Here is a 13,407-nt window from a genome sequence, read left to right as displayed (position 1 = left end):
TAGGGGCTGCCACCGTGAGAGAGAGGCAGTTGCTCATTTTGAGAAAATGCTTTGAGCGCTGTAGACAATTTTGCATCGCCTTAAACCCACGGAAGTGTGTTTTTGGAGTACCTTATGGACTATTGCTGGGTCATGTGGTCAGTTCGGTAGGAATTGCGACAGACCCCGAGAAGGTCAAAGTTATAGTTGCCATGGATCCACCATGCACTCCGAAGGAAGTTCATAGTTTTCTTTCTTCGGTTGGTTACTACCGTAGATTCATCAACGCCTTGGCAGAAAGAATGTTGCCGCTTACAAATTTATTGTCCTTTAGCTGTTCGTTTGTATGGGGTGACCCTTGTAAGGTAGCATTCGAGGATGTGAAACAAGAGCTAGCAAGAGCACTCGTTTTAAAAGCACCTAAAAGAGGTGAGGTGTTCTATATATTTTCGGCAGCCACCATGTATAGTATCAGCTGTTTAGCCCAAATTTGGGAAGAGAAGTGGCACCACCCGATTGCTTTTGCCAGTCGCAAGCTAGGGGTATCCGAAATCAATTATACTTACATGGAGAAATTGTGTCTAGCGATGGTCTTTGGGACCAAGAAATTCAGGCATTATATTCTCTATGAGAAAGTCGTGCTTTATACGAAGGCGGAGGGACTTCGATTATTGATGAATAAGCTACAGCCGCCTGATCGTCTAGCAAAGTGGTTGATCACTTTGCAGGAATTTGATTATGAAATCAGGTGTAAGCCACCAAGGTTGCAAGGCATCGTGGAATGTCTAGTGGACTTTGGGGAGTCGAAAGAATCTGTGGCTGAAGGTAGTGACATGGAGTTGTTATTTAAAATAGATACGGCATCTATTCCCTCCTGGTATGCTGCAATAACGCATTATTTATCAACAGGAGAGGCGGGATCCGAATTATCTAAAGCTGAGAAAAGGAAAATTAAGCAGCAAGCGTTAAAGTTTGCTTTGATCGCAGGTACATTATATCGACAAGGGGTTGATGATATCTATCGCCGGTGTGTGATGCCTGACGAGGTGCCATTGATTTTGGAAGAGTGCCATGATTCTGCTTGCGGTGGCCATTTTGCTAGACGGCTTACAGCACAAAAGGCGTTAAGAGCAGGTTATTGGTGGCCTGCCATCTTCTAGGATGCATTTGCGTACGTTAAGCGATGCGATATTTGCCAACGACATGATAGTCGAGAGAATAGGAAACGACCACTCAACCCTATTATGGCGATACTTCCATTTGAGAAGTGGGGAATAGACTTTGTGGGTCCTATTACTCCGTCGTCGACTACGCAAAAGAGGTACATCATTGTCGCAACTGCCTACTTCACAAAGTGGTCAGAAGCACGTGCAACAAGGAAAGATGATGCTAAAGAAACTGCTAGTTTCCTTCTAGAGCAAATAATATGCCGGTTTGGTCCACCGAAAGAATTAGTATTGGACCGCGGAACCCATTTTCTAAATAAGGTGATTAAAGGTTTGACAGAGATGTGGCAAATCAAGCATAACAAGACAGCCCCATATAATCCGCAAGCCAATGGGCAAGTTGAAAGCACCAACAAGCAGCTTGTGGGCATCCTGTCCAAAATTGTGTCGGAAAAGAAACGGGATTGGGATAAAAAGTTATATGTGGCAGTGTGGGCTTATAATACGACTTTCAAATGAGCCACTGGCCATACCCCGTTCAAGTTAGTATATGGGGAGGAGTGTGTCTTGCCTTTAGAAATTGAGCTGTCGACTATTCGGTTTGCCATCAATCATTCTTTGAGCGATGAAGATGCACTTCTTGAGCGCTTGACGACACTGGCACATTTAGATGAGCTTAAACTCCAAAGCTTATTGCACCAAGAAGTGGTGAAGCACCGAATGAAGCAGCTACACAACCTCAAAGCCAAGAAATACACCTTCAAGAAAGGACAGCTTGTTTTGTATTATGACGCACGACGTGAATTATTTCCAGGCAAGCTAGAGCCCAAATGGGATGGGCCCTATAGGATCGTTAGAATAGGAAAGAATAAATCCACAGTCTTGTTAGCTGACCTTGAGGGGATAGAATTTAAAAATAAGGTTAATCTTAATAAGATTAAACCTTATTACTTATGATTGCACTAATGCTATGACTGCCTTGCAGGTCTAGGGGAGATCGATCAAATATCTGCAAGGAAATCGTGATAGAGGTTGATGGGTCGTCTGATCCCTTATTTAGAACACCCATATTTAGAACAGAGGTATCATCAGGGAAAGCTCATTTGGTGGAGCAAAGGATACAAGGTGATTGAGCAAGAAGGCGGGACATTTAGTTGGGAGATTAAGGTCTTTTGCCATCACTGCCTACAAATTTTGACGAGCATCCCTGTTGAATTCAATGATGATGGAGGGATGGAGCCTACAGTCCACCCGTTGAATATGCTAAATTTCAATTACCATAATTACGAGTAGAGTTTCGGATGGTGGGATATGTAAACCCTTTATGGACGTACACCTTGTACTTTGATGGGGCGTCCAGGGGTGCATGCAAAAAAGGAAGTGTAGGAGTTGTCATCCGAGACCCCCGTCGACGCATTGTCATAAAGTTAGCTGCTTATCTCGGGGTGAATTTTACCAATAATATGGCAGAATACAAAGCCCTGATTATGGGTTTGAATATTCCAAAGAAGGGTGGTATCCGCCAGTTATTGGTGAAAGGGGACTCTCAGTTGGTTTTAAATCAACTCAATGGGACATATATGGTACGAAACCCCATCCTTTGTATGTACCATCATACTGCCAGGCCCTGCTAGACGAATTCGATAGAGTGTCTTTTCAGCTGATTCCACGGCATTGGAATCAGTTTGCCGATTCTTTGGCTAATTTCGCGTATGAAGAAGACCTCTTCTTTAATTGTGGCCCTTGTCCCGATATATCTATTGATGGTGAGACAAGACCTGGTCGGTTGTGGGGTATGCTTTCTAAACATGCCCTCTTTGGCAGACGATGGTTGATTTGGGTGATGCAGAGGGTAAGCGAAACTCATCTGCCTTTATTATCTTAGACCCACAGACTGGTTAGACGACATGTGATGCGAACACCTCTTGCAATATACGCAGGAGGGATGGGTCATAATTTAATGCACCTAGTTTAGGGCTACGAGCCTCTATTCCCCTGGGAATAGTATGCTTTGTTGTCTATCATAGTTGTTTCCAGGAGGATGTTATGCATCGTCATGTTTTGTTTCATTAGGCCAAGAGGGCCGATTCAGTTTGGTAGAAAAGTCATGTCTGATTTCATTAGGCCAAGAGGGCCATTTCCCTGTCTAGTGCGAGTGCGTTTAATCGGGTTTTTGTTTTAAGTGTTGTGCTGGACAGATTTCGTGGTTCATGGACTTTGGTGGAGCCTGGAGGAGCCTTTGCTGCGATGGAAGCTTCTTGCGGCCAATCCAGGTCATATTTCTCCTTTACGAGTACTTTTCTTTCATGTTATATGTGTCTTTATACTTGTCGAGGGGACACATTTTTGTTGGGGACCGGCAACCAAGGCATGAAGTCCCAGTTTTAGGCTAAGTATGTTTGAGGGAGGTCGGAGTAGTCATAGCCTCCTGTAAAGACATTGTCAGGCATCGAAAGACCTGTTTTAGAAGGACGTCCTAGTGGCCTTGTTCTACTAGCCTGCTAGGCAGCCGTTCTAGGAGTTCTTGTTAGTAGTAAGGCAGTTAGAGAAGCCTGCCAGAAGAAAATAATGATGATGGCCAGAAATTCTGTACATCCTAAAAGATGACTATAAATACGAAGGCGTGTAAAAAGGGGTTCTAACCCCTATCAAAGAAAAGAAAAGAAATGGAAATGTATAAGTAGTTGATCATTGCCTTGCGAAGGCCTGGTAGGTTCCTGGGGACGAGTCAGACCCGGGGCCGATACCTTGTCTTCCTAGGGGTGGCTTCTTGCTAGAAAATAATACCAAAACAAGGAAGGTTGGAGCGAAAATAAAAGTGAGCGTTAGAAAAGGATTAAGTGCCGCCTTGCGAGGGCTTGGTAGGTTCTTGGGTGCCGAGACAGGTCCTGAGGCCGATGCCTTGTTCTCCTTGGGTCACTACGCTCAGCTCCCTCCTTTTTACATGCCCAAGTATGTTCATAAAATAAAAACCCTAAAAGAAGACATGTACTGGAAGAAAATACTCTTTGATCAGGCTATAGGAGTCCTCGCCTTGTCGGAGCTCCTAGTTGTGTTGTCTTTAGTTGGTAAGTAGTGCAGACTACCACTTAGGGCAACCTCTTTGATAGGTTTTTTAGTTTGGCTGTGTTAGAGCAGTTGGTTAGTGACTCACTTTGGATCTTCTATTAAATGATGCTAGGCCTACTCCTTGTGGATGCCATGCCTTGGTTCTATCCAGGGGTAGGGGGAGCATTGTGCTGAGTTTTATTATCTAATTGTTTTGTATCAGTTTGATGCTTCTTTGGTTGTTTATGTGCAGATATGTTCGTGGATTCGACGGGTTGAGTCGCCCTATCCCATGGTCACCAATGAGAGCGGAATTTAGGTGACGGGAAGTGCCTAAAAATAGCTAAAAATTATGAATATCAAGGGAAAAATATTCAATGTCAAAGGCGGCGGCTCGATCTAGGACGATTTTAAGCGCCAAAGTGCTTTAAAGGCACCCGAGCGACACTTGTTGATTTTTCATAATTTTTCAGACAGTCGTGCAGGTTGACAAGAGCTAGTGGCCAATGCGGGATGCTAAGCCGGACGCCCAGGATTTTTCAGAGCTCGATTCCGAGTCCGGACGGGGAAATGGCCAAGAAACCGGTCAAGATGCGAAGAGGTGGACAAAATTTGGCCAAAATGGGCAAGTGACCTTTGGGAGCCCAAACTTTAAATGTCACATGAAAAAGAAGACACTTAGCATGCAACAAATCGTGGAGAGAAGGCGTGGACAGCAGGCACCGAAAAATGCGCTTGGATGTTGATCATGCTCCCTCCTGCCTGCAAACAACCCCTGCAAATCATCATTGGCCCTCATTCCCCTCTGGATGCTGGTCATTTCACCGCCCTTCGCTCGCGCAATGATGCCCTCTTTGAAGATCTCTGATTTCAGTCTTTCTCTCTCCTCCCTCTCTCTCTTTTAAAGGCAAGTTCATGTGGGAAGAAGAAGGAAGAAGAAAGAATGATGGAGGCTTGTCCGGCATGGATTGGATTGCTCCAGGGGCTGGAAATGGTGATTGGTGATTGTGCTGGACATGAAGTGCTGCTGATTTCCAAATCTACAGCCATGGACATGAAACCCGAAACACGCAAATAAGCGGTAATTCAAAATTTTCAAAGGAAATTTGAGATTCTATAGCTTTTGATTGATGAAATGTTGTTCATGTGGGATAAAAATTGTTCATGCTACTGTTTTCTATGAGTTCTTGCTGGTCATAATCAAAAAATCAGAAAAATATGCATCTTGTGGTTCAAAATAATACATTAAAACACGTAAAATATGAAAAATCAAGGGGAAATGATGGTTTTTGGCATAAAAATGGAAAAGTACATAGGAACATCAACTAAACTTTCATTTTTCTGCAAGAAGGAACTAAGGGCCACAGCCCATAATCTGTTCTTAATTTTTAGTAATTAAATAATGCATAAAAATAAGGGAAAATACAAGAAAAGGGTGGAAAAATCCTAAAAAATAGGGAAAAAATCCATTTTGGGTTCCAAAAAATAAGGATAAATAAGAGCAATGTTTGTGAATGTTTGTGGGGACTGAAGCATGAGGATTTGCCTTAGTTCAACCCCACTTTCTTGTTCTAGTGTGTCTTTTTCCATTTTCTACACAAAAACTGATGTCAAAATACCCTGTAAACCTATGCAACGATGCAATATTTAAACGGGGAAGGGTAGAGAAGTTGAAATATATCTAAATGCCGTGTGAGATTATGGAAAAGTTGCTGATTTCTATGCATAGCATTTAGGACGGATGATAATTAAAATTAAGAGCTTAGTAGCACGAGGATCACCTCGGTGCTAGGCCCATGCAACGAAGTACGAACGGTAGTTGGAAACCATTAAAAGAATGTTTTTTTGCACTTGTGCACAATACTGTTTGCTAAATGTTTGAGCATTAGGCATCCACCAAATGCATAGATCATGAAAAAGAATTTAAAAATATCAGTGACCAGCTCCTGGACATGCATTGCAATTGGTTTATTAGAACATGACCTACGTTGAGAGGTAGTGAGGTACCCATGCTGTAGGTAGACGCGGGTCCCAAAGGGGAGATCAAGTAAGGACAATGGTACATTCCTAGACATGCTTATGCGGTACCTTGAGCGACGTTTGTGCGAAATGTCTAAATGTTGAGCGACGCATCGAGGGGCCAATCCCCAAGGTGTAGGAGAGTCGCAGAGGGTTGACGGCATTCACCCGTAGGAAGAACCCCATGTGTATGTGATTCGAGCCTTTTGGCTATGTGAAAGGGACTCCCTCTGAGGAGTAATATTGGGTTAGGATCAGTTGGACTACAACGTATTACAAACGCAATGTTTAGGAAGGCAGAGATTTTGATAGACACTCCTGGCCGTGAGGCCGAGGGGTTGTCTTGTGCGTAGTGACAAGGCCCGGCTAGTGCATGAGCCAGTGCCGGCCCGTTTTTAGGTCCATTATAACCCTCCATCGATTCCTTCGTCTATAAGGCTTGGGCTTCTTCTGGGGTCTTCTACGATATTTGTAAGTCCAAAGCCCGTCCTTTGCATTGTCTCTTGACCTTCTTGTTTTAGGCATGGCCTTACTCATTGGTTCTCATTGTTCGACCTATGCTCGTATCAACTCTTCCAACAAGCCCTTGCTCTTGTTAGCAGGCTTGTCTGTTATGTCAGCACCCTCCTTGCCTTTTCCTGGAGGTTCGATGAGGTCACCCTTGCTAAAGGTTGTTACTATCCTCACACTCGGTAGTGTCAGGTATATCCTTTGTGCTACATAGTTGGCCTCACACTTGGTTGCCCTTTTGAAGGATCTTCCTAAGAGGGTTTCCTTCCCGTAATTAGCACTATTTGGAGAAACATGGAATAGGATAGGCAAGCTTTCAGTTTCAATTGTCACAAGGATTTTGCACTTCCCTATGAGTGCTTGTGGATGTCCCTCGTAAGGGCTAAGAGTTGCATTAGTCAGTGTGGGTTCTGGTTGGCCTAGTAGGGTCCATGATTCATAGGTCAAGATATTAAAATCTGCTCCATCAATCAGAGCATCGATAGTGTGCTCTCTTTTTGCGGTGAGTTTGATCCTAAGATAAGCAGGTGGTACTATGTCTTCGTCTTCCGGGTCTTGGCTTGTAAATTTACGCCTTCTGACAAATGCCTTTGAGTCCCCAACTGCACGACTAGATGTGGATTCTCCACCGATATCTTGGGTCGTCTATGCAGTGCTGCTCAAGGTAAATCTCTCGTCAAGAGTGTCATGTCTAGTCATCTTCGCATTTGTAGCTTGCTGATGTTGCATTTTACTCTGACTAGACACGGTCTGAACACAATGTCTTTGTGTTCTCGTGGTGTGGCCTTTTTGCCCTTGATGGCTAGATTGGCCTGTTGAGGTTCTAGGGTCTCTTTTTGTCTTTCTTTGGGTGTGGGCTTCTGTTTGCTACTTTGTAAGTGAAGATCTATGCTTGTGTAGAGCCATTACTACACTAGGGCCTAATCCGAAGGACCTAGCGACGTGCATTTTCTCTCCAACCTACTTGGGGGAGTTGCGGAGGGGGCAGAGCCCCCTCTGCGGGGGTCCGGGGGGCAGCCCCCCGGCCCGTAGGGTCGTTACGGTAAACGTCATGCGCAATTTGGAGGACTATTTATAGCCAAATTTTGAACTACTAGCTCTAAGTTTTAGTCCAGTGATGGATCTGTGATGTGTCTTTAGCTCTACATAGCCTTTGGGATCAATTTTGGGGTTTAGATGCATCAAATTTTGTGTTCTAGATACATGTCCAATTTTGACAGTTTTCTGTCCGATTCTCAAATGTCCGATTTTTAGGAGTTCGATTATCAGAATCAGACATCCGATTTTGGGGTGGTCTGATCGATCTAGTGATTCGATTTTTTTCACGTTCGATTTCTGGAATTAGACGTCCGATTTTCCCAATTCTGAACTCGTCCGATTCCTTGCGTCCGATTTTCATGTGTCCGATTTTGAAGTCCGATTTTCAGTGTGTCCAATTTTCATGGTCTGAGTGTCTGATTTTGAGACTGGGTCCGATTCTCGCAGTGGTCCGATTTTGGGAATCGGATCGGACAGGGTGGTTCGATTCTAGCAGAGAATGGTCCGATTCTGGGAATCGGACAGACTAGTTTGATGGCACGGACTACGGCCCGCAGGTTGCGCGCGATGCCTCAAGGTCAAGCCTACTTCAATGCTCGATTCGAAGCGCGCAGACGCTTAAGGCTTGAATCCGTTTGTCCCAACAATGGAACCAAATGGCGGGAGCTTTCGCTCAACCGCCAAGACCCACAGACCGCTTATTGTTTCAAGCGTTCCAAGCCGAGAACTAATGGCTACCTCTCACATAGCTGATGCACCATCCACATCTACGGGTGTAGTGAGCTTACCTCCAAGCTAATCGAGTTAGCTCCTCTCCCGCGCACTCCGGTAGCTCCACGATCCAAGTGCAAGCTTCAAGCAAGCTCCACGCTCCAAGCTCCATAGCCGTGAGCAAGACAAGAGAAGAGAAGAGAAGAGAAGAAGAGGAGAAGATGGAGAGCTTCTTCTCCCCGGTCCCTCACCCTCACACACTCACTCCCTTACACTCTCACACTCCCTCTCTTAAGCACAAGCTCAAAAGGGTACTATAGATATGCATATTTGTTATAATTAAGGGCATTACATATATGTACATTTGTTATGGTCTTCACTTTTGCTGAAGGGGCTATTCTTAGATATCGAGGGTGTAGAAATGCAAGGCCTTATCTATTAAGGAGGTCGAGTACATTGCAACCATTGAGTCTTACAAGGAGGTCATATGATGGCAAACCTTAATATGACTATGGCTTCTACATTGCATTCAAACTCTATGAGCACCATTCAATTGGTATGTAATTCAATCTTTCATGCAAAGACCAAGTGCATTGAGATCCATTTACCATTTAAGTGGGAGATTTTTGGGACCTAATAGCTATCTATACCTAGCCATCTATATTTACTTATATTTACAACTTGAACACCTATACATTGCATATGGTGGCTACCCATCACTCTCACTTTATTATTTATTATTTCTATGACAATAGAATCAAGGAAGGCAAGGCACACATTTTGATTGCTTGAGTTTCCACACACTGTCTTGCTCTCTCTTACTTGAACCTCCATAGCTCTTGCTTCCACTTATACTTCCACTCTTGCTCCACCTTTCAAAGACCTTATTTGTTAATGCTCCAACACATGATTGTATTAATATAATCTCATCTAAACCTTTTTCTTGAAGTAGTCAATAAGGTGACACTCCTCATTGGCCCCTCACTTTTTGCAACTATCACAAATCCATTGCTAAGGAAATTGAACCTAAGATTATTGGAGCATAACATAAGGAATTGGTTGCCCTTATGGATGTCTTTCAAGAATTTACCAAGTTGTCAAGATCAATAATTGGTTGTAGCAAGGCTAAAATCATGTACTTGGGGTGGGATGACTCCTTATAGATGGGTTGAATGTTTATTACTACAAGGTATTCAAGAGGGGTGATGTTTTATTACATTAATAACTATCCCATGGATTGGGGATCTTCTAGGTATAGAGATTTAATGGATTAATAACATCATATCTAAGATTCGTAGTTAAAATAGTGATCCTTGCTAGTTTAGGTGAATTACAAATGATAGAGTAAACTCACTTGATGCATTATGGATAGAGATGAATCATGATGCACGACACACCCATGACCCTTTTAAATTTTGGATCGAACCCGCCTTCCAGCCTACCTAGTACCCATGTGGCTACACGATACAAATGTCTTTTTGTGGGGTTGTTGGATTGGAGGTTCAGTTTTTGTCTACCCAAATGCCAAATTTAATATAGTTGTTTTTGGACTATCTCGAATAGAGTTTTATCTTGTTATAAATAGTGTATTACTATTGCAAATATTTTTCCTCAATCTCCACAATGTATTTTATTTTCCTTTTTCTTAGTCTTCACTATCCATGTTCTCTACACCTCTTCTCTTCGAATTCTTGTGGTTCAGGTCTCCAACTAAATATGGCTCGATAACAGAGCACTTAGTAAGTAGTTATCCAAGCCTGAATAGAATTTGTCGATTTTGGAAGGTTTAGGTGAAAAGTGATGTACGTATGGAGCTACCTATAAGTGTCTCATAGGTCTCACACATTACCTATTGGGGGGGCACAAAAAGCTTATCATAGTGACTGCTTTTCTAATGTGGCAGGCAAGCCCATCCAATCCGTGATTATCACCCATGGAGAGATCTTATGTTTGCCTATTGACCATAATTCAATGTGCATGGTGATAGCATGTGTAGGATTTTAAGTTTGCTGTGGATAATGGCAAACTGAGATGAGGTTCATGTCTTTGCTCGACTCTAAAACCTTCATGTGTGCAAACTCGGGTCACTTGTTTATTTATTGTGGTTTAGCTTTTTGCTTCTATCACGGCTGGTATTGAAATACTAGGACCTCATGTGTGTGGCATATCATGAGGTACATCTAGGTCCAACTACTTGATATCTTTGATGTTTTCTTTCAACTGAAAACTTGCCGCAAATGTTTGGGAAACCCAAAACAACTACAAGCTTTATTCGATTCTGTGGTTGTTTTGTTGAATCGTGCAACTTGTGCTAGTGTTGCGTAGGCTATAAATATTTGACACGCAAGATGAGCTTTATAGTAAAAGCGCATTTGAGCATGTTCTCGGAGGTGAATTACAAAGGAAATGGATCGAACCCGTCTTCCAGCCTACCTAGTATTCCTGGCTGCACGATACAAATGTCTTTTTGTGGGGTTGTTGGACTGGAGGTTCGTTTTTGTCTACCCAAAAAACCAAATTTAATCTAGTCGCGGTTGCGGAGCCCGCAGTAGACGTGGTCGGGCAGCCTGGCAGTGGCCTTGACGGAGAGGGGCACGGCCTTGACGATGGAGATGCCGAACTCCTCGCTCATGTCGAGGTTATCGGGGCACGCGGAGAGGTCGAAGGCCTGGAGGAGGAGGCCCACGCTCATCTGGGCGGTGAGGAGGCCCAGGTTCTTGGCCGGGCAGCCGCGCCGGCCGGAGCCGAAGGGCAGGAGCTCGAAGTGCTGGCCTTTCACGTCCACCGTGCTGCCCACGAAGCGGTCCGGCCAGAAGTCCAGCGTCCGCTCGGGCCACGCCGACGGGTCCCGCCCCAGCGCGAACACGTTCACCAGCGCGCGCGTGCCGGCCGGGATGTGGTAGCCCGCCACCTCGCAGTCCTCCGCGGCCACGTGCGGGAAGAGCAGCGGCCCCGACGGGTGCAGCCGCATCACCTCCTTCACCACCGCCTGCAGGAACGGCAGGTTGGGCACGTCCGACTCCTCCATGAGCCGCTCCCGCCCCACAACCGCGTCCAGCTCCGCCTGCAGCTTCTTGATCTCCTGCGGGTGGCGCAGCAGCTCCGTCAGGCCCCACTCGATGGCCACCGCCGACGTGTCCGTGCCCGCCGCGAACATGTCCTGCAGCGGCCAGCCAGATCATCGGTTAATACGACCGGAACTCTATTAGCTGATCAGTCAGCCAGTTAGCGACGCGCGCATGAGAGCAGAAGATCAACTGTGTCTACCTTCTGCCCCCTGTCATTATAAGTCTGGATCTATATATACAGCGTAGAGGCTATTATACTTACGTAGAGAACGGCCTTCATGTTGTCGTCCGTGATCTCCTTGTTCGCGGCCTGCAGCTCCATCAGCATGTCCAGCAGGTCCTTCACTGGGGGCTCCTTGCCCGCCGCCCGCAGGGCCCGGTAGTGCGCTCGCCGGCTGTCCACCAGACCCTGGAGGACGGCGTCGCTCTTCTTGGCGCACGCCCGCATCTGCTTGACGACCCCCTGCAGGTCGAAACGCTGCAGCCAGGGGAGCACGTCTCCGATGTTGAACGTCCCCAGCAGGTGCGACATCTCGGAGATGATGTCGTCGAAGGAGGTCCCGGGAACCAGGGTGTCCATCTCCGCGTAGCGCCGCCCCACCACCATGCGGCAGATGAGGTTGTTCAGCATGTTGGTGAGCTTGCGCTTCACCTGCACCTCGCCCCTCTGGCTGTCCTCCCACACCGCCCGCACCAGCCCGGCCTCCTCCTCCTCCCGCACCACCTTGAACTCGTCCGTGCGCTTCGCCCCGAACAGGTCCATCACGCAGATCTGCCGCATCTGCTTCCAGTACGGCCCGTACGACGAGCACAGCAGGTCCGAGCAGCCGTAGAAGAACTGCTCGCCCGCCGCCGTCCGCGGCCGCGCCGCAAAGTTGAGGTCGTGCGTCTTGAGGATCTCCCTCGCCATCTCCGGTGATGACGCGACCACGGTCTGCACCGACCCCATGCGCAGGTGCATCAGCGGCCCGTACGTCTTCGACAGCTTGTGCAGCGTCCGATGGAGGAACACGCCGCCTCGGGCTATCACGTGAAGGTGCCCGATGATCGGCAGTGCCGGCGGCGACGGCGGCAGGCGCTTGCGGCGGCTCGTTCGTACTAAGCGCAACAGCCCAAACAGCACGACCACCGCAGAGCACAGTATCGCGCTTTCCAGGATCAGCGTCGTCCTCCTTGGAGTGACGAGATCCGCGGCGGCGGCCTCCATCATAATATTGCTTTGCTGCTTTGTGGTGATATCTTTAACCCTTCGCCGCAGCCGTATGAAGCTCTATATTGACGGATTGATCAATCGAGATCAGATGGAGTCTGATGGAGGACTAGAGACTAGGTACTATTAGAGAGAGAGAGAGAGAGAGAGAGAGAGAGAGAGAGAGATGTAACTACCTAGGAGACGGACAAGAGAGAGAGAGAGAGAGAGAGAGAGAGAACGAGACTACGAGAGAGATCGACAGAGGACTGTCTCACTGTTCACATACGCTTCCAGCTGCGGCGCAGTCGAACTCACTCGTTACCTTCTCACAAGTATTGTCCTTTAATACGACCACCAGATACTTGTAGTGATTTGAGTCTTGGTGCCAATTCACGTTACTCGTCACATAAACCGGGAAAACGTGGCGCTTTGTTTGAAATCCTTGGCATTGCGCATTGAGGAATCAGAATCTCGCAATCTTTCAATCGCGTGCTAAGACTTCTTCGCCAAACCGAAGACTTCAGGCTTGAAGAACTGAAATCTTATTTCTAACATGTGCCCATTGGATAATAAAGCGTTATAAGTTGTCATTGGTTAACACAAGATGGAAATAATCGTGATCCCTCAATAGTCTATGTCAAATAGTTTTATGCAGCATGTGCTCACTTTCTCCAAA

General features: G+C 46.1%; 1 protein-coding gene across 1 annotated transcript; it reads right to left on the bottom strand.

The window, feature by feature from the left end:
* Positions 1-10,376: 10,376 nt before the first annotated feature.
* Positions 10,377-13,072, bottom strand: LOC148030971 (cytochrome P450 CYP736A12-like). The gene is made up of 2 exons (XM_087684521.1): positions 11,802-13,072; positions 10,377-11,631 (listed from the first exon to the last, which is right to left on the bottom strand). The coding sequence occupies exons 1-2, from the start codon at positions 12,747-12,749 to the stop codon at positions 10,996-10,998; spliced, it is 1,584 nt and encodes a 527-aa protein (XP_087540647.1). The 5' UTR covers positions 12,750-13,072; the 3' UTR covers positions 10,377-10,995.
* Positions 13,073-13,407: the final 335 nt, after the last annotated feature.

Source organism: Lygodium microphyllum, chromosome 9 (genome assembly GCF_053477565.2).
Source record: "Lygodium microphyllum isolate KBCC chromosome 9, Lygodium_microphyllum_v1.1.10, whole genome shotgun sequence".
In the NCBI taxonomy this organism is placed as follows: domain Eukaryota; kingdom Viridiplantae; phylum Streptophyta; class Polypodiopsida; order Schizaeales; family Lygodiaceae; genus Lygodium; species Lygodium microphyllum.
Note: the sequence above shows the minus strand (reverse complement) of the source record. Positions and strands in the feature narration are given on the sequence as shown.

Bases quoted from the DNA above. Each gene is read 5' to 3' on its own strand.
- LOC148030971 (XM_087684521.1), bottom strand. From the start codon at position 12,749: ATGATGGAGGCCGCCGCCGCGGATCTCGTCACTCCAAGGAGGACGACG. The intron at 11,632-11,801 runs GTAAGTATAATA...TGGCCGCTGCAG, and splicing joins ACATGAAGGCCGTTCTCTAC to GACATGTTCGCGGCGGGCAC.